Source organism: Eleginops maclovinus, chromosome 6 (assembly GCF_036324505.1).
Source record: "Eleginops maclovinus isolate JMC-PN-2008 ecotype Puerto Natales chromosome 6, JC_Emac_rtc_rv5, whole genome shotgun sequence".
In the NCBI taxonomy this organism is placed as follows: domain Eukaryota; kingdom Metazoa; phylum Chordata; class Actinopteri; order Perciformes; family Eleginopidae; genus Eleginops; species Eleginops maclovinus.
The window spans coordinates 10,716,611-10,742,200 of record NC_086354.1 but is presented as its reverse complement, the minus strand read 5'-3'; the positions used below and the strand labels follow the sequence as shown (position 1 = coordinate 10,742,200).

General features: G+C 40.1%; 2 protein-coding genes across 4 annotated transcripts; one reads left to right on the top strand and one right to left on the bottom strand.

The window, feature by feature from the left end:
* The first annotated feature begins 1,099 nt into the window (after nucleotides 1-1,099).
* LOC134865821 (uncharacterized) lies at nucleotides 1,100-16,314 on the top strand. The gene is made up of 14 exons (XM_063885558.1): nucleotides 1,100-1,324; nucleotides 2,543-3,754; nucleotides 4,684-4,880; nucleotides 4,995-5,166; nucleotides 5,334-5,384; nucleotides 5,716-5,847; nucleotides 8,704-9,237; nucleotides 9,790-9,993; nucleotides 10,073-10,234; nucleotides 13,424-13,578; nucleotides 13,940-14,200; nucleotides 14,874-15,045; nucleotides 15,240-15,281; nucleotides 15,716-16,314. The coding sequence occupies exons 2-14, from the start codon at nucleotides 2,618-2,620 to the stop codon at nucleotides 15,815-15,817; spliced, it is 3,321 nt and encodes a 1,106-aa protein (XP_063741628.1). The 5' UTR covers nucleotides 1,100-1,324; nucleotides 2,543-2,617; the 3' UTR covers nucleotides 15,818-16,314.
* Nucleotides 16,313-25,484, bottom strand: nr2f6a (nuclear receptor subfamily 2, group F, member 6a). 3 transcript variants are annotated; one of them, XM_063885555.1, is made up of 6 exons: nucleotides 24,745-25,484; nucleotides 23,642-24,395; nucleotides 21,694-21,788; nucleotides 19,982-20,316; nucleotides 19,542-19,788; nucleotides 16,313-18,676 (listed from the first exon to the last, which is right to left on the bottom strand). In XM_063885555.1, the coding sequence occupies exons 2-6, from the start codon at nucleotides 23,908-23,910 to the stop codon at nucleotides 18,402-18,404; spliced, it is 1,221 nt and encodes a 406-aa protein (XP_063741625.1). In that variant the 5' UTR covers nucleotides 23,911-24,395; nucleotides 24,745-25,484; the 3' UTR covers nucleotides 16,313-18,401. The 3 variants fall into 3 exon arrangements, with proteins under 3 accessions (XP_063741625.1, XP_063741627.1, XP_063741626.1); XM_063885557.1 differs by having other exon boundaries at nucleotides 19,982-20,313; XM_063885556.1 differs by having other exon boundaries at nucleotides 24,987-25,484.
* Between the last annotated feature and the right edge of the window lie 106 nt (nucleotides 25,485-25,590).

The following is a 25,590-nucleotide window of genomic DNA, read 5'->3' as shown; positions in this document are numbered from 1 at the left end:
GTGTGTGTGTGTGTGTGTGTGTGTGTGTGTGTGTGTGTGTGTGTGTGTGTGTGTGTGTGTGTGTGTGTGTGTGTGTGTGTGTGTGTGTGTGTGTGTGTGTGTGTGTGTGTGTGTGTGTGTGTGTGTGTGTGGATAGGATGGAGGGGGGGGGGGTCATTACAGATGTCCTTGCCTTAAGCTTTTTCTACATGGAAATCCACGCTGCTGGGGAAGAACTGCTACCGAGTGTGACGTCACATTATACAGCAGGAGTCACAAGAAATCTAGTCATTGCTAAAGGCGACATTCTCCTAATACTGAATACTGGATATTTTAGAATAACAACCTGCACTTTGCCACTTGCAACCATTAAAATAGTTCAATATCAGGATGGAATTTATTAAATTAACCCACTTTTAATCTCATCTTCACAAGAGACTACAGAAACAAGGTCACAAGATATAGTGTGGATTGTGATGTTTACAGGGAGCTAGGAAACATTAACTGCAGCAGAGGAAAGGGAAAGAGAGAAAGAGGAAAAACTCAGTGAGGGAGAGTGAGGTATAGCTACAAAGCATCTGAGGGAGAAGCACAGGATCCTGCTGCCCTCTAGTGCCAAACCCTCCAGTTCCCTCTGTTGCAACAACACAATAGGACACAGTTGAGATGAGAATGAAGTATTCATTAAATGCAAGAATGATAAAGCAGTATTTCACTGATCTTAGATATGAGATGTAATTGATATCACAGAGTTGACATCAAACACGCCTGTCTCTAAAAATAAGTGTAATCTTGTGGAAAAGCCACAGTTTTGATCATTTAAGTGATAATACTTTAGGGTTTAGCAGTATTAAAGCGTGGACTATGAACTTCTCTAACTTTGACTTACCAATAAAGTGTTTATTTATTTATTTAGAAGCAGCCAAAATGGCTGTCCAGACCCTTTTGAAGGACCTGTTGGGAGTTTCATGCATAATGTTAGGTTAACTCACCTCCTCCTCTCCTCAGTTTTATTAATGTCAACAAACTCTCTCGCTTGGTTTCTCACTCCCAAAGATTAACCCAGTGGTGCCAGTGAGCACCAGCACACAGGCGGATCAGGGTTAATTTTTAAGCTTTTACTCCCCCTCAGTTCACCACACACACACATTGACCAATCGGCCAGTGTGTGTGTGTTACTGCGCGTCCAACACCAGGAGTGAGTCACCTGAGACTGAAGAGGGTGATCTGAGTGGGCCTACTGGACACACCGGCCATTTTACATGAGGTATCAGTTCCTGTTTCTTTACAAACAGAAGCTCAAAGTCCACTTGCATGATCAGAGAAACAAGCTGAAGTCAAACCGGTAAGAGAACTATCTGCTATTCAGCCTTTCTTATTTTCTTGAATGCAAAAATGCTCTGTTATTAATGTGTTCCCACTTTGTGATAGTTTCATGACTGAGGCTGTGTATTAAGAGCTCATGCAGCAGCATGCTGTGAGTCACAGCTCTGCTTAAACTCCTGTGTTATTAGTTGAGCCTGCTGTACTCTAGTAAAGTTGCAGTCCCTCTCTGAGTTGTTCTACTGGAGCAGAGCCAAGCATACTTTCATACCGACCAAAATTATTTGATTTATGTGTTTAGAGGACTATGCCAGAGTTTTTGAAATGTTTTGGTCCGCGTGCCTTACACATAAAATAAAAGTTAGCCATGTTGCATCAGGTGCATTTCAGAAATCTTCATTTCATTTTTGCTATTTTCTTTGTAATTTGACTCCAACATCAGACTCTTGAAACTTGCTTCAGTTGTGTAATCCATGACATTCAGAGTTAATTATGTGATTTTGTCTTACTTACACTGCATTATCATACAGTGACAATGGAAAGCAAATAAACAAAGTAATAAACTTAAAAGCAGATTTTATGTGGAAAGACCGAAGCTTTACTCTTTCTCACCGCTGTCATCAGCTTTGTATCCAAATGCAACAGGCTGCTGTTTTTAGTGAAGAAATAGTAAAAAAAAAAAAAAAGAAGAAAAAAAGAATAATGGATTCTACCTGCTCAGAAACAAAAGCCAGACACAGTTAGGAGTATAAAGCACAAATAAATAAAGTGATAAAAATAGGGTGAATACTGGGATTATATTATCAAGGCGTACTGAACAAGACTCTAAATAAATGCTAATGTTGCTCCGTATCTGCTTAATGTGCGAATAGTATACTGTAGGCAACTGTTTGCTGACAAGTTTGCCTTATTAACTTCAAATTAATCACAGGTAGGTCAGGTCCTTTGAAAGATAAAAAAATAATTGTAAGGAAGGCCTTTGTTGTGTGTTGTAAAAAAAAATAATTCAACAATCATGTCTGAAAATTGATATAAAATGTATAGTTCTTACATCCGGCTCTTGCACATTCCCAGTCATTTTGCTTTGTTTCCAATGATAGACAAAGTATAGTTAAAATCACAACATGAGAGCTACTGAGGCTCAGATGTGTTAATTATACATCTTACAGCGTATAATTATATACGTATGCTTTCATGACTATCATACACAACTATTAATTCCTCTTTTTACCCCCCACAGTTTCTCCCTCTCCATGCTTGATAAGGGCTTCGTGATTACTTCTTTCTCAATGAATCAACACAGTCAGCCTGCAGCATGAAGAACTGGAGCAGGAAATTCAAGACACAGGAGCCTGACAGTGTGTTCGGCTCATCCTCAAGCAAGAGGAACTCCATTAGTGATCCACCGGTGCCTGTGTGGGTGACTCACACACCCACACCAGATAATATCACAGATGATGGCGACAATAACTCCACAGGCTGCACATCCAGCACTGCACCGTATGCAGAGAAGGAGGAAGCAAAAGGGAGCATGAAGGAAAGGCTGAGATCCCTCATCCCTCAGGCATGGGGGGGCATCATGCATAAATGGACAAAGGAAAGAGACAATTTTAATGACTCTGAAGCTAGCAGCAACAGGATCCAGATCCTTCCTAATGGCACCAGAGTGAGCCCCCCTGTGAGTCCCCTGCTGGAGCGAAGGAAGTGGGGTGATTCACTTCCCACCTCCAGCTGTAACTCCCAGAAGCCTTTGTTAAGGGAGAGCCCTTCTGATGATCTGTTCGATCAGGACCCACCAGAGGAATCCCTCCTCACCAGTATCCACCCAGCAGAGTACTACGCTGAGAAGCTGGAGGTCTACAACCAGAAGTATTCTTATTTAAAATCCTGGCCAGGGTTGCTCAGACTTCTTGCTGGACTTCAGATCCTTTTTGGAGGCATGGTCTTGGCCTGCGTAATCGCGTACATCCAGAAAGACAGTGAGTGGTCCAATAGCTACGGACTCTATAACGGTGCTTATAACAATGGTTTAGGCATGTCTGGGTACAGCTACAGAGGCCCCATGACGCCCTTTATACTGGCAGTAGCTGGAATCTCCTGGATTATAACCTTCATTCTCTTAGTGATGGGAATGACGATGTATTATCGCACCATCCTCCTTGACGCCCCCTGGTGGCCTCTAACGGAGGGCCTAATTAACGTGGCGCTGTTCCTGCTCTACATGGCGACGGGGATTGTCTACCTGAATGACTTGAACCGCGGGGGGCTGTGCTACATGACAATAGGCGTTAACCCCATCATCGCCAATCTGTGTCGGGTGGATGGGGGCCAGATGGCGGGAACAGCTTTCATCTTCATCAACATGGCCTTGTATCTGGCAAGCTTCCTGGTGTGTCTGAAGATGTGGAGACATGAGGCCGCTCGTAGGGAGAGGGAGTACTTTAACAACAAGGTACAGGTCATCAACTCTAATGAGACTTTAGATTCAAGAAAACATCATTGCCTCTTAAGTCTGGCAAGACTTTATTTTTTTTCATTTCTTAATTTTATTTAATATAAAACATGAGAAATACGCTGTTTATTGTTGACAACAGTAAGGGATACTATTTACTTTTGGCAAATAAGCCCAAAACAGCCCTAAAACCACAGCAGCAAATCAAATCCAATAAAATGTAAAGTCATTCAAGATAATCTACAGTGAACCATGCCAATTTGTGGTTATTGATTTATTAGGTTTTTCTGATGGCAGTCAGCCAGGATTTGTCTGAAAGCTTTAAACTGTGTTTTTCCTCAATTTATTGAACATGCAGGTCTCTTTGTGTAAATGTGCCAGATATAGATCATTTAACAGTGAACTAGACATTCCTGTTCTACTTGTTCTCTCCTGTTCAATTTTCGGATGTGTTTATCGATGAATATAAAATGACAAGCAAACACAATTAAGAAAGATCCATGGCGGTATTGTATAGATATTGAATTATGAGAAACAAAGTTGCAGTTGCCTGTATTTTTAGTATCTATATTGAGAAGATTGTTATATAACAGCATGAAATATACACATACTGTATACACTACTCTGATAAAATAACTGAAGATGGTCAACATTACTACGTCAAGTCCATGTTATGTAAGTAGAAAAGGGTGTAGATTATAATAACATCTCCAAGCTGAGGGACTGCAACATTAGAGGCTTAGCTAAAGAAGTAAAAGAATGGGGGGGGGGGCATGTTTCACTCTGGCTGTAGCCTTCTTTTGATTTGTGCACATTTTTTGACTCTTGCAGAGCTTGTTGTAATGATGACACAGGCCTGCACATATTGGTTTATGACTTATTACATCCTTTATTTTTTATGATGATCTGTTTGTTTTTCTTACATTTAGCCCAAGGAGGAGTTTCGCCAGTCCATCCCATTAACCCTTCAAAAAAACAAACACATTTCATTCAAGGATGAAACGGATAAGTCTCTGAGTACAGGTTATACCAACCAAAATGCACTCTATAAGAACCCAGTCAGTGTGAACAGAAACGCAGCATCTGAATACACCTCTAAAGTCCACATCATCGCAGACTACATCATGTGAGTTGACATTTCAGCTATGCATGTTATGGAGTTATATAAATAACTCTGTATCTATTAGTCATTTATACTTCCTATTGTTAATGTAATTGAATGCTTTCTTCTTTCCTATAGAAAGTATCCAGAGATAAGCTGTGTGGAAGAAAGGGAAAAGTACAAAGCGGTTTTCAATGACCAGTATCAGGAGTACAAGGACCTTCACAGAGACATCAGCACCACCCTGCACAAGTTCAGAGAGCTGGACGCCACCATGGCACGACTCCTCAGAGAGGGAAAAAGCCAAGAGGTGAGCGACCTTTACTAAACCAATTCCATAAATCATATAAACCATTCCTTTAACTAATTTGAGTAAAAGTGTCATAATAAGGCCTCCTTTTTGTACAGACATGTTAAATATATATATATTTCTACATGGTGTGATGCAAACCATATTTTTTCTATTTATTTTTAAAGGATCAGCAGAGGATTCAAACTATTCTGAAGAAGTATCAGCAGAAAAAGGGTGTAAGTTAAAGATTGATTGTCCTCTCATTCTCTGCAATCTGTTCACTCGAAAACAAATGAAAAATAATTTGGCAATTCTAACATTTAACTCCAATATTTGTTAAAATGATTACCTAAGTATAAACACCCAGGTATTATTTCTTTTTCTTCATTAAAGCTGTCAACTGATGCAAATAATATTGCTTGTACCTGAAACTGAAAACTTTTTTGTTTCATGATGCAATATTTACCGCAGCTATTACAGAATAATTCAGGCGAGACTAAAGTTATTAAAGAAAAAACTTAGGTTGCAGCCATTAAAATACTAACTATTTTTATTTGTGTTTCACAGGACCCTGGCTTCCTAGAGAAAAAGGAACGCTGTGACTATTTAAAAGCTAAATTGAGTTACATTAAAAACAGAATCCGCATTTTTGACGAAGAGGCCATGGAAAATGAATCGAAATTAAGAACAGAGAGAAATGTCTTCAGCACCCAATGAGCAGACAAACAAATAACCTTTTAGTCAGTAATTCTTTGTCTCTTTTTCATGTTTTGTAATTGCATTGAATATATATATACGAAACCTGTTTTTTTTTACACCACTGCTAAAACATTATAGGCCTGAATGGTACACTCCTTTGTATTGTGTTTGTAAATGTCATGTTGTATTGTCTTATTTTGGTTTTGTGAACATGTCAATTCAGTGTTTAAACCAATGATTGCACTTTTTCTTTTTTTTTTAATATCTTGTAAAGTTAGTATCATAAAGGTTGGATTTTTGTAACTAACATGTATGTTGTTTTGCACAATCATTTTATATTTTGTGCACAGCTTCACTTTTGCCCTGTGTTGACAGTTGGTTTACCACAACTTACGACCTATGTTGGCTTCGTTGTTTTGCGCCTACTTCCTTAGGTGTGTTAGATAATCCATGATTTTTATTGTCCTTCAGCTTTATAATTTCTATATATTTAAAGGTAGGCAAAATAAATAAAGGTTCTAAATTAGGTGGAGCGCTCAGTAAACACACTTTACAACAATTTCTGTGGCCTTTCTGCTGGAAAATCATATTTCCGCATTATAATTAAAGCTGTGCACTGATTTCTTTCTGCGTATATATACAGAGTGAGAGTCAATGCAGTGTCGATCAAGAAAACATTATCAAAATGTTTTCTCGTCTTCTCTGCTCTTTTGTGTGGACAGTGATATTCGGATGTTTGAGAACAGCAGCATTAAAGTCATATGTCTGCTGCAGGCAGCTGCTGTTAAGTGGTTTGGACACAGGTAAAATGTTTGATCTCTCAGAAAACAAACAGCATCATTGTAGGCAACGATTAAATGGTTATAACCTAGCAACATGTTGGACAGTGTATCTCCACAAAACTTGAATAAAACTGTCTTTAAGACTGTTGACTGTAACAATCATTTTCATTATGCAAATCATTTTTCTCTATCACCTACAAATCACTAAAGTGTCAAAATTCTCTGTCAGACCCAAAGATACATATTTTTTGATATATTTGTAATATATGTTTACTAAGAAAAATCAATGAATGAATGAATGAAAAATTATAAATGATGAACCATTTTCATCAAATATTAATGCAGTAATTTGTTGATCCACAAATCAATTAGCTGCCTTTAATGTAGGTACCATGGTCAAGTGTATGGCCACCTACAGAAAAACATGCAGCTTTAAAAATAATAATACATTAATTATTATTATTATTATTATTATTACAGTGATTATTATTTACAGTAATGTCAGTGTTCAAATACTTATATAACTTGAACTGGACTCTGCTACTTAACATGCAGTCTTCAATGTTTAATTGCAGGTGGCTGCAGCCTATAGGGATCTGTGAGAGGACACGTGGATCCGGCGGGTCAGCAGTGGGTGATCTGTCCTCCTGTTGAGACACAGCCGCTCCGCAGGTTTCATTTACGGGATATTTGAAGTAAAAGTATCCTTCATGGGAAATGACTCGTTTTATGATCGTCGGTGAAGCATAAAGAGGACAGTGTGCTGTGGGAGAGGAGACTCACATGAATGAAGCCAGATCATATGAGCAAGACAAGTGCAACGTTGAAGAACGTTTAGTGCCCGGGTAAGAGGTTTTACTCTTTGTGACTGATTATTTCGCTGTTAAAGTTTTTACGAAGTCTATTTCCTTTTAAACTGAATATTTTTTTGACCTGCTTAATATAGGAACTTTTCTAGGCGTTGATAATGGACGTTTAAAGCCGTTGGGAAATTAAGCTAGATCTTACACAGAAAGTGGACATAAACTAAATACTACAAACCTCAGTTGTTTTAATGTATTTATATAGTCCATATCGTCACGAACTAAGAGCAGAGAGAGACACATTAAAGAAAGAAAGTTAGAACTGAGAAGTATTTTTTAGCAAATTGCAGTATGGTAATATTAATCATACAATGATTTAAAAACAACAAAAGAAACAAAAAACATGTACCACACATGGCTGGTCCTGTTTTGTAATTCGCTTGTCTCTCAGTGAGCAGGTGCACTCAGGTGACATGCAGTGGCTGCAGCTGCCCGCATCTTATCTGCTGTCAGTCTGAATTATTGAAGCCTGTTGGGTTGAGTTCCTCTGGAGTGATGAAGCGTTTGTCAGCGTTATCCGAGAGGGGGTTCAGGGATGGGCTGAGGTGATTGAAGGGCAGATAGGTGCATGCTGGGCCTAAAGAAATGCTTAAAAACTTGCTCACAACAAAAAGTGCTGAAAGGACTGAGGAACAGGCATTGGGAGTATTTAATTTTATGCAATTACATTTCTTTTTTAAGGGATTTATCCGTGTCTGTGTTAGAGAGATAAACAAAATGGCCGTAGAGATGCCTGCTTTCTGTCTATTTAATGATCAAACTATTATTTTTGTACTGAAACGTTTAAAGTAGATCCTACATGGAAATCTTTACAACAAGCATTATGTTAAGTAGATAAATTCATCTGTAGACTTTCAAAAAAAAGTTTGCCGCTTTGAAGACCACAAGCCGACTGCCTATCCATTTTATATATTCCAGAGAAGGCAGACATCTCTACAGCTGATAACTACAACACTTTGGCAAATCACACCAGAACAGTCTAGATTGATACATAGCTTTGATTTTGGGATGAACTGTCCCTTTTAGAGTCAATTTACTAATCAAGGCACCTTTTAAGCTTCTTTTAAATGCATCATTGTATTGTGCTGAAACACATTTGACCAAGTAATGTGATTACAAGGAAATTGTCCTCATGAATTAATTAGTTCATATTTTTCCTCTCTTCCAGGTGAAATTGCAGTAATATCCTCAAAAACATGTATGAGCCCCAGTACTACGATAGCCCTCCTGTGTACAGCCCGCCTTACAGCACTAACTCCCACAGCTTCTACCCCCCTCGGAGCGTCCACTCCCCACAGAGCCAGTACATCCCATACACCAACAATGTCCCACCGGACTCACACTACATGGAGGAGAAGCCTCAACACTTCTACCGCTGGTTTTCCCCTCCTGGCTTCGTCAAAACCTTCCAAGGAGCAACAGTCCTCATGTGTTTCCTCATCTTCGCCTGCGTGGCTTCCACTTTAGTGTGGGACATGAATGGATTTGGGTATGGGGGCTACGGTGTGGGGGCTGCAGTGGGTGGTGCAGGGATGGAGTCTGGATATTATGGAGGCAGCTACGGCTACGGGAGCTCCTACATGACGCCACAGTCTGCCAAGGCAGCAATGATTTCCATGGCAGCCATTAATTTCCTGGTCTCACTGGGCTTCCTGGTGGCCAGTTTCTCACGGTCACGGATCATGAGGGGGTGCAGGTTCTACCTCACTATGTTCATTTGTGATATCATCTTAGCTGTGCTTCAAGTGAGTCACCAAATATTCAATTTGTTAATTAAAGTATTATTAGCCGTTAGGGAACAGCCACTGTTGTCTTTTACACATCCAGCAGATACAAAGAAGCATTTGGAGTTGTGTTTCTGTACTTTAATATTTCCTCACCTTTTAGTTCTGTTTTGGTCTCCACCAGCTCCTGAGTTAAATATCTGTTATCTTTAGCTGCCAAATACTCCAATTTGTTCATCAGGAAGTTGTTAACAATGTCTATGAACTGGTAAATACTGAGCAAAAGTGTACACTGCGTTTATTTTCGGCAGACTTGCTATCGGAAACAAATTTTTAAAAAACGGTGGGATTGTACTAAAACAATTGAATTTGCATGCCAGAAAATCAAAAACAATAAGCTTAAAGGTGCCAAGAATCTCTCTGGAGCTGAGGGGGATTACATTACAGTACTAGATTAAAAGAAATACATCATATGTTTCAGGTGTTTTTCATGTTTCATTGGCGCAGTCATTCAAAAATAATATAGGATATATTTAAATGATTACTATGAATGAACTCTCTTTTGTCTTTTAGGGTATCATCGACATCATCTTTGTGATCGGGGTGAACCCGATGTCTCAGAGCTCACAGAGCATGCTCTACAATCCCATGCTGATGATGTGCCAGTCCATCCAGGGCAGTCCCAGCATCAGCGGCAGCATCGGGGCCGGTTTTCCTGGCGGTTTTCCCATGTACAACCAATACCTGTACCACTACTGCTTCATGGACCCCGAGGAGGTTGGTTAGCTTATTATTTATTATTCTACTGACTTCTATTGTATTTTATCCTGCTCTATGATTTACTCTCGTTCCTCAGGCGGTGGCGTTTGTGTTGGGTCTGATTGTGGTGTTGGCCCTGTCCCTGTCTGCTTACTACGCCTACAAGACCCGCAGCAAGATTTGGCGCCACGGCAAAGCTAACATCTACTGGGACGCGCCGCGGATCAGGTCTTCAGAGGGCCAGGATGTGCAGGACTGGGTGAGATGCTTTATGATGTATTTCTCAATGATACTTTTACAGAGGATGGATGAGGATTTTGGTTGTGTAAATGAGCTGGTTAGAATGAAATGATCTACAAAAGACTTGTGGTTTAGATTGATTTCAATGTTTTTTCCCCAGCCAAATAACAGCAAATAAGCTTAGAATCTCATGTTTGCTTTTCTCAAGTTTCCAGCGAGTATAAACCTCCGGGCCAATATATATACATCGTCAAGTCTCTGAGTTTTTGTTGCCATTCAGTTTCACAAACTCACATTAACCTGCTGCTGTTGACTCAGAGAACGCTGCCCTTTATCTGCGGCACTCCCAGGTTTCACTCTGACTGATCATTAACCAGCCCACTGATAACAGCCGCACAGGAACCATATAAACATGAACAATAAGCAACATTATACGATTGTAAAAGCAAACCATTCAGAAGAATGTTCATGGCTAAAACCAGGTTTTAAGTTTCAGGTTGTTTGAGCTAGTTTTATCACACACAGTCATGATCACACCTCTTATTATGGATTGACTTTTGAACAAGTCAGAGAACATTGTAAATGACTCACTGTGGTTTTCAGTCAGTCTATGAAATACTATGAAAAATTGACTGATGATCAAAGCAGCTAAAATATATTCAAGCTGGCAAATATTTGCTTTAAAATACAAACGTTTAACTCTTTATTTTCTTTAACACAATACCATGCAGACACTTTTCTCTATATAATCAACCATTGGGGAAATGAATTATTCTCCTTACCCTTCCTTAATCATTGATAATTATTATTCAGTACACACAACATTTTCAAATAAATCACATTTATGTTTTAGTGTATTCAACATTCGAACCAACCAAAGGACCCAAAAGACCAGCAGCGATTTGGCAGTTTACTTTTATTTTTGCCTGTGGTGACGATGTTAAGCTTTTTTCTATGCGCTATATACAGTTTTTAAACCACAGCTTATGTCTTTATCATGTTGAACCAAAATTAATGGGATTATGTTGCATAAAATCATTGCAATCATGCATGACTCACAAATCATTATGTAAAATAAGGCAACACAAGCTTTAACAGTACAGAGTAGACGCACACATTGAGTCAGAGCATGGAGTGAATGACTCTTTCCACTGTTTCACTGACATCACTAGTCATTGGACAAATATGTAAATTGACCCATATATTTGACTTCCTCTATAAAAAATGCCAGTTTGCAAAGTTTCTTTGAACTATGCTCTCACAGACAGTGAAACTGTTGTGATGCTGTCATTTCTCTCGATGTGTAAAGCAGAAATAACCGACTACCGCTCATATCCCCCCTGCTGGCTGAGAGCCGCTGTCCCAGTGCATTAGTGCATTTAGCAGGTTTTCATGCTGCTGTGGAGCCCTGTCAACGCGGTGCTGTTTGTAATTCACAGTGGTAGCCTCATGTGGTTTTTAGCAGTGATTAATCTACTACAGTCGCAGTGTTCTATGATGGTATCATGTCCTACATGACTCATTATGGAAGAGAAGAAAAACACTCAATCAGTTTAGCAGCGAGGCCCTGGCCTACATACTACCTATCACTGCAAAGGATGTAGTGAGTCACTTCATGAAGATGCACTCTTCTATTGCACTGAAGATGCTTGCCTTGCAGGGAGGCATAATGTATTTGACATGTATAATGTATAAAACGGGTTGTGTTGCCTCAGTGTTGCTGTGTGAATCCCTACAGTGTGTGGTGGCGCTAAATGATTCAGTATGAGAAGGGACTGCTGCACATTAGACTCCTGGCTAAGAAGTCATTTCCATGTGCTTTGTGCTACATTTTTTACGAGCATAGCTGGAAAAGATTGGCAATTTAGTGAAAAGTTAGTAGGGTAACTTCATTAAAAAAAGTTAGCCTACTAACCCCCCACTTAAGTTGAATAAAAGACTCAAACTTTCATGATTAATTAAATATAACATGATTAAATGAGTGTAGCTTAGCTGTCTTAAGTTGGTATTTGTACTAAAAAGAAAACATAAAGATACTGAAATTATCAATTAAAAAAGTGGTCATGAACTCAATCAATCAGACTTTTTGGTATAGCAGAGAAAACAAACTCCTCAACACAAAGTGACAAATTACTTTGTTACAGTTGATAAATGATTAATCTTTGATTATGTAAAAAAACCATAGTGCAAACACTAGTCACTAGGAATTGTTGCTTTTTTATGTAAATCTGAAACCTTTTGAATATTTAAAATACTTTTAAAATCTCAATTTGTGGTCTGGAGCGGAAACAATTCATCAATCCATAATTGGTTGACCAACAAAAATGTAATTATGATAGGCATTTTTCACAATATAGTAAGATTAGACACAAGTAAATTACTATAAATGGTTATTCCACAATGCGAACATCCGACTCATCTGTGATGGAAATGATCATGAATATTTTTTATAATTTGGAGACACAGAACTCTTCCTCATTTCCTTGTTGCAGTTCTTTGGACTTTCTTTTGCATGACAACACATTCCCTGCAGCTTTCTGGGACTTTCTTTCCACATATGATCATCCTTTGACATTCATGAGATCTGTTTCACAGGCTGCTTTTTCCAGACATTCGCATCAGCTCACTGGAGCTGATCTAGGTCAAAGACTAGAAGTCATTAATGATGCATCATACAGTACAACAGTAGATTACAAGAGGAATAATGCATGTGTTGTGTTTGGTATTCTCTGTATCATTTGAGAATGTTTTCTTAGGACCATTTTTTTTGGTAATGCCATCCTACTACTGTGACTCTAAAGGGTTTTACCATTGTTGTGTTTTTACCTGATGATTCAGATAGACGGAAAGCAGAAATGTTTCTTCCACTGGTTTAATTCCTGTCTCAACCTCAGAGTGACACTATGTGTGCTTTAATGCGTGTGTGTCCTTGTATTTATCTGGCGACATGCTTATGTCTCGCAGCGATACAGCCTCTCTTGAAGAGTGTTTTCTGTCTATGTCAAATATTTAGAGCAGAAAAGGTTCTATCTACGTCCGCCTGTGGACTTTCTCATTTGTTTCCTGATTCTAAATTTGGCATTTTGTGTCAAAATACTAAATAAGTGTATTTATCTGTCTTACAAAGACTAACAATCTGCACTGTAGTGGAATAAAACCAGACATTCATTTAAGGTTTACTGAATTTGGTTTCCTAATGTCATCTTAGGTGAACCATGTTGGAGAGGTACGCAGCACCCAGCAGGCACCAACTGTTGTTTTGTCAGAGAGAGCAGCACCTGACCTGAGGGCGGGGAACAGCGTGGTCTCCTATGGCAACGGGACAGTCAGCATCCACAGTGAGGGAAATTATAACTGCAACAGGTGAGGGATACCTGGACACCAAAGGGCGATCTGTGCTCAAAACACAGGACACATACAAATATTTCAACCCTGAAGCTTAAAATGCACAGTTATTAAAAAACAATAACAACAGTGTTTGATTTCTTAATGAATCTGGCCAGTCCTTTGGTCTAAAACAAGTGAGAAACATCTGGTTTTTACACCACACTTCTATTGTGAAAAGCTATCATATACGTTCCATATACACAGTTTTTGGTCATAGATACAGGATGTCCAGACCCAAGTATACTTAGTAAATCTAACATTATTTCATAGTGAATGTGACATTAAGAATAAATACACAGTCAATCTTCTGATAAACTTCTGTCTTGCTTTCCTATAGTTTCTCTGCTGACAACAGTAATCGTCGGGGTGTGGAGCCTGTGTACCAGAACAGCAAGGTCACAGTTTGCTCTAGCAGCTCCTCAGAGGAGACGGACAGCCTCAGGAAACCTCCTCCTTATCACGTGGAGGAAAAGCAGAAGAACGAACGGGGGCCCAGACCTGCTGCCCGGGAGATGGTGGAGTCCACATATGAAACTGGTTACACCACCGGAGACACGGGCAATGAGCTAGACCGGCACCACACAGATTACCTCCACAGGTGGGCCACTACTCTGCTGCCAGATAATAATGCTGACCTTGGGTATTTGATATTTAGGCAGAATGTGTTTATTTGTACAGCAGATGCTACGCACACATGGCTCAACGTATCATTAAATTATGCATAAATAAAGCATCAAACACAAACAGAAGCCATTTGAAAATTTGAATTATAAATATTGAAAACAAAGTAGGGGAGCTATATTCTCTGCATGCTCATTCAGATGCTTTTTCTTAAATAACAAACAACAATATTATATTTATAATTTATTAGTTGTTGTTTAAGCCAGAACAGGCTGAATTTATACGTCTTTGAATATCAACATAAATGTTAGCATCTTGAAGCAAGACAACTAATTTTCAGAGTTAGAGATTTAGAGACACCTTTACCCAAATTAAAGTATTTAAAACTAATTTCACAAGACCTTTTACTTCCCTCTGGCTTTACTTCTGTCCAATTAATTCTAATATCAACTAATGGAGAGAATTTGCACTGCCCTGAAATAGTATTCATTATTTCAGAGGAAAATGCTGTGATACTATAAAAATTGGCATCTCTGTTGTTATTTGATTAAATAATGTTAAAAACACTGCATACTTTTCCGTTGCCACTGTTTTAATATTAGTTTTATTTAATCATCATGTCAAAACTTACTATTTTTAACCCAATCCAGAATGTACCCAGAGATTACTTCAGATGAGCAGCGCCGGCAGTACAAGACAGAGTTTGACTCAGACCTGGCCCGCTATAAGAGCCTCTGTGCCAAAATGGATGGTATCAGTGACCAGATGCACAAGCTGAGCCGAGAACTGGACGTCCTGGACGAGGACTCCATGAAGTACCAGGTACAATCAAACAGCAGTGAGGATCAGGGTCAAACATTCAGGGCAGACTTCCAGGAGAATTTACAGTCATAGCCATCCTTTTAACACCTAAGATCATGCTCAGTAAAGCAGAGCAGTGCTTCAAAATTCTCTCATATTCTTAATGTTATAGAGACAACAAACTTCAGCGAAATAATATGTTTTTCCATTTTCAGGATGTGGCAGTTGAGTATAACAAACTCAAAGAACTCAAAAAGGTGAGTGGAATTAGACCTGTAGTATCATGATAAGTAATTAGTCATTAGTTAAATATTTTGGCATTTTGGAAAATTGTTTATTTGTTTTGCTGCAGAAAGTTAGATGAGAAGACAAATGCCTCTCTTAATGGTTTATATAAAGCAACAGCATCACGTTAGCTTAGCTTGGCATAAAGACTGAATGCAGGGGGAAACAATTCTACCTTATTTGGCGATAGTGACAGACTTTCATTTAAATTACATTTCCTTTTAGATTAGTACTTTATTACACACATAAAAGAGCCATATTGATAATTGTATTTATTTATTTGTCTTTTGAATATCCTTATTCAAAAGTTAATAAGGATATTTACCAAAACTGTTCTACTGGTATTGCTACTAATGATTATGTTCATTGTCTTATATCCGCCTGCTTTTATTTCTTTATCTTTTAGACTTCAGATTATAAAGCAAAGAAGAGGCAGTGCAAAGAGCTTCGGCAGAAACTTTTCCACATCAAACGTCTGGTGAAAATCTTTGACCAAGGTCTGTGTTAGTGTGATGTAATATTCTGTCCAAACAGCTGAGGATGAACACTGACACGGTGTGACCAGGCTGCAGAAACAAGGATTGTATCCTTCATTTTTTCTCCAGTTTTACTGCTTTGCTGTTTGAAATGTAACAGTTCAGCTCAACATGGCTGTGCTTACAGTCACTGAACCTCAAGTGTTTTTGACCCTAATGTTTACAACTTCTGTGTGGCTTTGGCAGCTGGGTGGATGACTGTCAGGGTAGAGCTACTGGTAGACTTTCCTCTGTGTGGTTGTAACAACATGCTACTGTTTACATTTATATTTGTTGTACCTTGTGTAATATTTACAATTTGAATAGCAGTTTAACAATATTTAATTGTTACACAATGTTGCAGGATGAGAAGCAATGAGTGTCAGTTTTTATACAAAAATAATGTATTGAATGAAAATAATAGCAGAAATTGAGTAAATTCTTTAAACACATCAGCAACTTTCAGTAATACACTTCTACATTTAAGGTTCATGTCGCAGTGTTTATTTGGCATTCTTCATACAGATGTAATTACAACATAACAAAGAAAACATAACAAAAGACACATCGTCATCTTTTGATTCTTTTAATAACGTTTCCACACACAAAATTTTAAAAAACGTAAGACCTCAGTAACACAAAGATAAGAAAACATTAATAGCATATTTAGCCTTTTTTCTCTATGACATGGTATTGTGAGTTGTTGCGTAAAAGAAAATGATCTTAATAACTTTCGAAAGGCCCGGCGGTAGATCAAGAAGCAGAGTTACATCCTTCTACTTCGTGTTTGAAAAGACTAACTGCTGAAATGCCTTGTGTTTAGAGGTGATATTATGATTTCCTTTCAAATATTTTACTCATGTAAACCCGCCTCTTGAAATACCAGCATGAGGTAAATCCTAGTGGACCAGCAGATCAGGGCCCGTCTTTTTTTTTTTAACTTAAGCATGAAGTTTTGGCATTGAATATCCTCCAAGTGCAGTTTTTCCAACACATTTCCATCCATTACAGTATTGTCTCACATCATTCCCAACAGTATAGACTCACTCTTATTATATCAGCTGTAATGGCATGAAGATAAGCGTCTTTTTTTGACATCTAAGCAGATGACAGAGGTATTTTCATGTAAATACATATAGAAAAAAAACAACATTTAGAAGTCAACAGTGAAAGCAATACTTAAATGAACCTTGAATTACATAATGTAAAAGAATGAAACAAGTCTCCACTTAGCAGAGATCCAAAACAACATTTCAACATGCAAAAAGACAAAGTTGGCTTCAATATATATATACATATCAACACATTTTGTTAGGGAACTTTACCCCCAGAAACAGAATTGATCGACATAAACTGGTGTTTTTATTAGTAGTGTTGGTTATAAACTCTCACCACCAACTATAACTAATTAATATACCTTTAGTTGTTTGTTTTAAAAGAACCCAAGTTGATGTCAGCCTGCTATTTCTCCAAAACAACCAAAGAAAGCTTGATCCAAACATTGCTTGACAGCTGAATTCACTATGATTAAACCAATTCAATTCAATTAAATGATCAATCGGTCAAATCATTTCGTTTTGTTAAATATGTTTGTGATGCTGCTCACCCCAAATTCAGAATGAAAAACAAGGCAGTTGTCAAAAAGAAGGCGGTTTCTGGTGAACAACATTTACAGAGGTTTGTGTTTAGGAAATATCAGACTGAAGCATTCTGATGTCTAGTGAGGTATAAGTCCGCTCCCCTGTTACTGCAGCTTTATGACAGCAACAGTGAACCCTGTGAATGAGTTTGAATGCATTGTCCTCTTGATGGTCAGGCAGTCACAAGAGTCCATTCATCTCTCTCTCTCTGCTTTGTGGACTAATTATTATAATCGGAAACCATCTCTGAGGATGAAATGATAGACTTTGGTGATTTTTCCTTGGTTTTGTTTTCTTTCTGGTTCCATATGATCCGTTCCCTCCTCAGTGTTGAGCTAAAAGAGCTTTGCTTCAAAAACGAGCTCGCTCTTTGTCCAATATTCAGTTCACCACAGTTCAATTAGATCCACTCTAATCATGTAATTGTAATGTTATCAGTGTGGATAAAAAGGTCAATGTATCACAAAGGGTGAGCTGTGGAAAATGAGCCCAGTGTGGGGAAAATTGTTCTGCTGAAATTCAGCGGCGGGACCGTTTTGTCCTCTAGATGTGTTTGTCGCGGGGTGCTGCTGCCCTCTACATGAAACTGGAGTGCCTTTAGTCACTGTAGCATGTGGGGGGTGGCATGACTGGCCGTGGTGGCCATATCGGAGCCCAGCATGAAAAGCTGTTCACAGCCCTGAGACCTGGCACCAGAGCGACTGGGCTGGCAACAAGACAGATCCTGGCTGGCACTGGCTCCTCTCTTTACTAAAGGCCGTGTGGAGACAGAGGGATCATTTCATGAGAGTGAATAGAGTGGTTACAGTACAGGTCATATGACGGCCAGCTGGCACTGCAGTTTGATAACCACACAGATGGATAGTGATGAGTCAGGAGGTTTCCTGTGGGTCTTTGTCGTCACTAATCCCAGGCGGAGACCTCTTCCGTAAGCGGGCTACTGTCCCGGGACATACGGCCAGCTGATTGAGCTTCCGGAGAGCTGCATGTCACGAATCAGCGTCTCGATGGGGGTCTTTCCTACCAGGCGCATGAAAAAGAGCTGTGAGATGAGGCTAGCGGGAACGGCGCGCAGGGCCGGGAGGCGCAGGAGCAGGCGTCCGAAGCGTTGAGGCTGACTGGGGTACTGCATCCTTTCGTATTCTGTCAGAGCTACCTGAGCCTTCTCCTGCAGAGACTCCACGTGGACTGGGTCTGTTAGACCACAGGCGTCTGAGGGGGAGGGAGGAGGAGGCCGTTATTTAATAGTGTGGGCAGGTTACATAAAGAGTCGTGATGAGAAATCCTAGCAGATAATAATAAAATGCCCCTGATGTGAACACATAAAATGTAGTGCCTCAGCATGTCTACCCTATAAAAACAAGACATTAAAAACCTATATCACAGCTTTAAAGAAATACAAGGATGGGGTATTTTAGTTTTCAAAATATTTGAATTCTTTTGGATGAGGCAAACCCACAAGGCAATTTGTTTTAAAAGGAGGCCACTAAAACAAGTCTTAAAATGCAATGTGCTGCATAATGATCAGTGATGGCAGTGGCACTGAATTATGCAGCACATAGTGCGTTTTCATTAAAAAGCCAGGAGATGGTGCCATTGTAGGTGAATTCCCATATGGAGGTTGCACATGTCAGAAGTACTTTATTTATCCCAAACTGGGACATTTTTGAACCTGCAGCCCCACAGATATTAAGGCTGTATGCGACATTGTTAATTTTTTAAACTACAGTTTTCCAAGATGCTTACTCTGTGCATTTAGTTCCTATCCATAGTTGTAAAGAGAGGTGCTGTAACTATTTTGGAAATTAAGATAAGTAACATAAGACACCCTGTATTCATTGCTTGACAAACCAAAATCCAAATCAACTCAGCAGCATATATAAACATATATGTATTAACAATGGAAAAACATCAATCAATCTTTATGTGTGTAGTATATACAGTATTATGCATTGTCTAATCATTTTCGTAAGCATATCAAATTAGGTGGACGTATAGTTATTGCTGTCATGGAATGAAGATCACTTTACTATTCAAGTTTAGCTGTAAGTAATAACAGAAGAGCAGCATCAATCACCTGGTGAAAACAGCGCAATGGCCTTAAGGCAGCTGTACTCAGCCGAGTCCACCTGCAGCCGGCTCAGCTTGTCCACCTGGTCCTGGAACACCCTCACCTGATCCATGAAGGACACTACGCGCTCCGCAGACATGGGCGAGGAGTGGAAGCCGGCCGCGGCCAACAAGGGGGCCATGTGTAGTGGCAGGGCCGACTGGGCTGCGTTGAGGATGAACAGCTCGCTCCAGCTCAGCCTCAGCAAAGCCACCTGTGGATTTGTGAGTGTGTTAATCAGATTGACCTACACTGTCATCATCCATTTTTTATGTTCATTGTATATTTATGTTTCCATGTAGACACACTATCCTGTTTCTCATGGAAACATGTCAAAGTAAAGCATCTGATAACCAGGGAATAACTGCAACATATCCAAACACACTTTAAAATCTAAATCTGCTAACCTGATCTGACACAGGCAGCTCGGGGAAATAAGGGATGCTCCTGGCCCACTCCACGGTGCTGAAGAGTAGCCTGGCAGCCAGTTCACAGATGTTATCGATCCCCATGGCATTATCCGGACCGGCCTGCTGGTTGTACTGGTGACCAAACCTACTGCTGGGGTACGGCTCTGCTCGCAGCAGCTGGGAAATGAGCTCCGACACCGGCTGACCTCCGCCACTTCCTCCGTTGTTGTTGTTGTTGTAGAAGTCGCCACCTCCAAGGCCGCTGGCACCACCTAAGGGCGTGATGGAGGGGCTGAGGCTCGGCTGAGGTGGGATCCGACCGCGTTGAACTGCTGTAGTTTAGTTGGGGTACAAAGGGGAGGAGTGGAGGAGAGGGGAGGAAACAAAGAGAGAAGACAGAGAAGAGATGGAAGCAAAGGGAATGGGAAAAGACACGAAAGATGAAGGGCAAGGGGAGGAATAGGAGGGGATTTGGAGAAGAAAACAGAGGGAAAGAAAACTTAAAACTGAGTTCAACCAGCGGTGAAATTCAGATTATCAGAAGACAGGTTTGACTCGATTAAAAAGCTATTTTTCAAGGTTAAAGGAGGCACAATCAAGCCTAGATGGCTCCTCAACCTTGAAAGTGAGGAGACATATTCTTGTGGTTGTCAGGTTTAATGAAGGTTATCTATGGAAATAAAACAAAGACTCCGAGACAAAAGATAATTCCCTATTCAAATTCAAAAACCTCTGAAATATTCATTCTGGAGGGGAATTACAACACGCTGTTTCATTAACTTTTAACCATACCATCATTTTAATACACTCAGATTTGATCCTGCACTCCAAATCACCCTATGAGGAAAGAACATCACTTCAGACGGATTTACTGCTAAAACATAGCAGCAGGGCAGAATACTGGATAGAGTTAAGTTAATTTGTGGATATGTATTCATGTTGCATCTTTTCAGATTAGCTGTCCTTGAGAAACAGACTCCAGCCTGAGGAATGCTCTGTAGCTGACCCTGACCTCTGACCCCTCTGTGGGGATGGTCAAGCAGAGGCAATCTCTCTGTAGGGAGCAATAATGAGTCTCATTAGCATGTTTTACGATCTGTGAGTATTAGGGGGGGAAAACAATTGTTCTTAAAATCGAACATACCATGTCAAAACCACATGATTTGTTTTTGTGTGTCCATCGGCAGGATGTTGAACAATACTCCAATCTGGGCTCGGCCACTTAAGTTGAAATCCCTGTATTGGATTCTGTCTGATTGAGCCAACATGGCAGAGGGTTTGTGCAGCTTCACCCAGAGGCTTAAGGCTCTGGGAAGCAGGTGTCTTAGCACTGTATCCCTCTCAGTCACTCTTACACAGGCACTAGATTAAGCCACTTAGCACATGGCGTTGAGCTGACACGCATGGCTCCCTTTGCCATGATAGGGCCTAGACAGTCATGTGTGGCATTTTCCCTGCACTATGGAGCCCTTGAAGCAGAAGAAACAGGATAATGTTGAAGGCAAATTTAATTATGATTGAATTTTTTTAAAGCAGCTGATTGTTGGAATGGAATGACTCTCTGATGCTCTTCAGTAAAGGGAATATCAATTATTTTCATCTTTTATATTAATTCACTTTCAGTATTTGCCAGCTTGCTGTCCCACAGTGTCTCAAACAATTATTAAGGGATCGAAATGGATTGCGAATTTACTGATCAGGGTAGATACCTTCTTTGCGCATGCCAACACGGAAACATTTCTTCAGTCGACAGTACTGGCACTGGTTCCTGTGGTGCTGGTCAATCTGACACTCTCGGTTTGACCTGAGGAGATAAACACATGATTTTGTTGATTATTGCTTACCAACATAAATGAATGATTTAGTCTGATTTAATAAAGGTGTCGGACTGTGTGATCTGCTCTCACCCCAACAAGTGGTTTTCTGATTTTACTGGTTTTCATGCAGAGGATAAAAACGATCAAACTGTGATGGCAATCAATCCTTACTTTACTGCTGCAAAGGTTATGCCAATCGATGATATAACTTTCTATGCAATGATACCAAGACTTCCTTTTTAAAGTGCTCTCAAACATTAATATTGCATCAGATTTACCACAAGGCTTCAGGGGATGTGACTATGCTTAGAAAACATGATGACTGTTTCATTCAGCATTGCTTCTTCCACATACAGTATCTCAACTGTTCTCATCTGTAGTGTATAACACACTTTTTACATATTTACTCAACTATAAAGTATTGCCGAGACAATTGGTGGTGAACTCAATAACTCCATTAACAGAAAACACTGTCTGTTACTTTTTTGATAATCAGTAAATTGTTACAATAAATGCCACATTTTCTGTGTAGAATCTTTCAAATTATAGTTCTGATTTTGGGATTTGGTCACATAAAACAAGCAGTATGAAATCATCATAATGGGCTCCTCGAAATTATAAAGGGTAGATTTTTTTACAATTGTCATTTCGTAGAACATAAACCTAAATTAATTCACTGACAGAAAAACTAAAAGACTGAGATTAATTGGGAAAATGTGATTTGCAGCCCTTTGGCCAAGACCATAATCATGGCACTGGATTTGTATGTGGACTCAACATCTCATTTAGTCCGACCGCCTTTGCACAATCTGATTTTTAACTTGCGGCCATAAAGCAAGCATTGGAATTTGCTTCCAGCATGAAAAAGCCTTTCAGACTTTTTTCCATTGAGCTACATTTTTTTATTTGTTGATCTTTTATAGTTGCACTGAATGAATGCGCTGAACGATTGCCTTTAAATTAGTCCTAATAAATAAATGTTATTATTGTAAGTGTTGTAGAGACCATGTAGTGGTGTTGAATATGAATGAATGTTTTTACTGCCTGTTGATTGTTTTCTGTTTTCCTTTCCATGGACTGGAGATGGAAATTAGATAAATCAGGCATAAAAATGTTTTTCTTAACAATTATAGCAAACAGTGTCACAGGCTGCATTTTGTCTCACTAAAAATAATGAAAGTCTGAATTTGGAGATCATACAGAAACTCTATATTTATGTTTTGATGTACAGCATGCTTCAAAAATCATTATACTGCAGCAAGCTATGGAATAGTTCTGCCACAATTTACTCAAGTATTCAGTAAATAAGACTTGATTTGAATCAGACCCAAAGTTCTATATAATGTATTATCATACAGGGCAAACATCCGACCCATTTGTGATGATGGAACCAAACAATGTTTGGCATGTTTGATCGAAAACGTAAATCCTTAACAAACAGAAATAAAACATCTGTTGTTTCAGAGCCATAGAGACACCTTTAAAAATGTAACAGGCTATATTTTTGGTTGCCTGTATTATTTAATGTTTTCCTTTGTGTAACTATACATTTGCTTTATGCATAATTCATTCAGGAATATTTTGTTTCAAAAACAGAACAGATGTAAATGAGAACCAAAAATTCCAGAAATACATAAAGAGTTAGCATTTACAACTACACAACACTCAACTACATTAGAAAGACAACAGCCACGTTGCTTATGGAAACAACACAATGCATTTATTGTGACTGTGTATCTTTAGGTCTCTTAGCTAACATTGTACCTTTTACCCATTTATCAAAAATAAAAACACTATCAAAAACCAACCAACCAAAAACTACCCACAACGCCCCGCTCACCTGCAAGTGTAGTTGAGGTTCCTCCGCACGCTCCTTTTGAAGAAGCTCTTGCAGCCCTCGCACGTAAAAACGCCGTAGTGTTTCCCGCTGGACTTGTCCCCGCACACCACGCAGTCCACCACGCACGACTTGTCATCGTCCGCGGCCTCCATGTCGCTTCCTCCCGCCTGCGGAGAGCCGTCTTCGTCCTCCCCCCTCAGGTAGCTCTTGTCCCCAAGCCCGTTAGTGCCCCCGTTGGGATCTCCCCAGCCCCCACTCACCATGGCCATAGCTTGGTTACCGAACCACGGAGGAAGAAAACGGGACAGGCAGCCAAGATGTCTGGCTGTCAAGGTAACATAAATATAAAAAAGTCCAGTGTGTTACTCCCCTCACCTCAATGAATCAGTGTTTCCTGCTTGCCTGTGCTCTCATTCGTTAATTAAGGTAATTATAACTTATATTAGCAGAAAATAAAGAGTCCTCAGGCTTAACAAGCAGATGTCAATTAGAAAGAAAATAGGCTACAGCATTGAGAGGGAGGGTGTTTGGCAGAAAAAAGAAGAGCGGTTCAGTCTCCTCCCACTCCACTATGACCTGGAAACAGTCAGTGTGGCAACTTTTAGTTTTGCATGCCTGAGGATTTCAATTCCCCCTATTCTTGTCTTCTTTTCTCCAGCTGTTGTTTTGGTCCTTTTGTTTACACCGATTCCCAAGATGGTTAAAAAGTAGCCTCCTCGATAGCTGCCTGGTCAACCGGTCTCAGCGAGGGAACCTTTTCACAGGAAACAATGAGTCAAACATACAGAGCACATTCCACTAAAAGAGAGCAAAGAAAGGCTGAAAAGATCTACGAGCAAATAACATGGGGTGAAAATCTCCTCTAGCACACTGCTGCACTCTCAAACATGCACTCCCAGCTCTGTCTCTGTAGCAACAGTAATGGCTGAAAAAGGACCTCGGTGTCGCTGCCTTAGCACATGCCTGGAGAGGCTTTGACCACCCCTCTTAAAGCACCCCATACACCAAATTGTATCCCTGCTTGCGCCAGTTATTCCCCACATAAAGCAGCTGTCTACCAAAAGATTGCCTCTGAATCTTTCTAAAAATAATGTCAAGCTTACCTGGACGTTTATGTGGCTTTCATTCCTTCAGATTAAATCCTTTTTCTTGCCCTAGATCTTCCTCCCATTCAGCCAGCATGAGATCGCAGACACTGCTCTCCTATTCTGCTGTAATCCCCTCAGCGGCAGCAGCATTGTGACCCACAATGAAGTCATTCCTCATCAAGCAAAAACAAGTTGATGTCCTCACAACAACATCACTCACATGTGGCCGTGGGCCAGCTGCAGCAGACTGCGCTCACCTCCTAAATACACGAGCATAGATCCTCAACACAAACAAGTGATCCGTCTCTTCCCTGTTTGTTGTAGCACGGCTGCTCGGTTGTGACAATGTCCTCCGTGCTGCTTCTTTCCCCAAAACAAAATAAAAAAGCAGGAGAACGTCCTTGTGCTCAGCCCTCCATAGTTCCTGTGGTCGCTCTCCAGGCACTCATGCGGATCTCTCTCACAGCCTTTTGTCAGTGCTTGCCCACCAAGAACTAATGACTTGCGGCCTAGCCTTGTGTGTGCTCCTCTTTCGTCCGTGTGTGTGTGTGAAACCTTTGCCTATGGCTCAGGCAAAACAGGAGGTGGGGGTTGAAGAAACGTGTGCTGCTCACCCCCCCCTCTTTCTCCCAGGCTTCAGAGTCCACAAATGAAATTATGATTGAAGAAAATGGCCACAGCCGGAGAAAGGCTGGATTTTTTTCCCCCTTCTTCCTCGCCCCTCTTTCCCCTTGTCTGTTTTCATCCAACCTATTTGTGTGTGTTGAGAGAGAGATCAAGCAAAGCGAGCGAGGGAGGGAGGGAGAGTGTGTGCAGAGGGGGAGGGGGCCGTCTCTGTGTGTGTGTGTGTGTGTGTGTGTG

Excerpts from the sequence above, each read along its gene's own strand:
- LOC134865821 (XM_063885558.1), top strand. The coding sequence starts at position 2,618 with ATGAAGAACTGGAGCAGGAAATTCAAGACACAGGAGCCTGACAGTGTG. Across the intron at positions 3,755-4,683 it reads GGGAGTACTTTAACAACAAG|CCCAAGGAGGAGTTTCGCCA; the intron begins GTACAGGTCATC and ends TCTTACATTTAG. Across the intron at positions 15,282-15,715 it reads AACTCAAAGAACTCAAAAAG|ACTTCAGATTATAAAGCAAA; the intron begins GTGAGTGGAATT and ends TTTATCTTTTAG.
- nr2f6a (XM_063885555.1), bottom strand. The coding sequence starts at position 23,910 with ATGGCCATGGTGAGTGGGGGCTGGGGAGATCCCAACGGGGGCACTAAC. Across the intron at positions 19,789-19,981 it reads AGCTGCCTGTGTCAGATCAG|GTGGCTTTGCTGAGGCTGAG; the intron begins GTTAGCAGATTT and ends ACAAATCCACAG. Across the intron at positions 18,677-19,541 it reads CATTGCGCTGTTTTCACCAG|ACGCCTGTGGTCTAACAGAC; the intron begins GTGATTGATGCT and ends CCTCCCCCTCAG.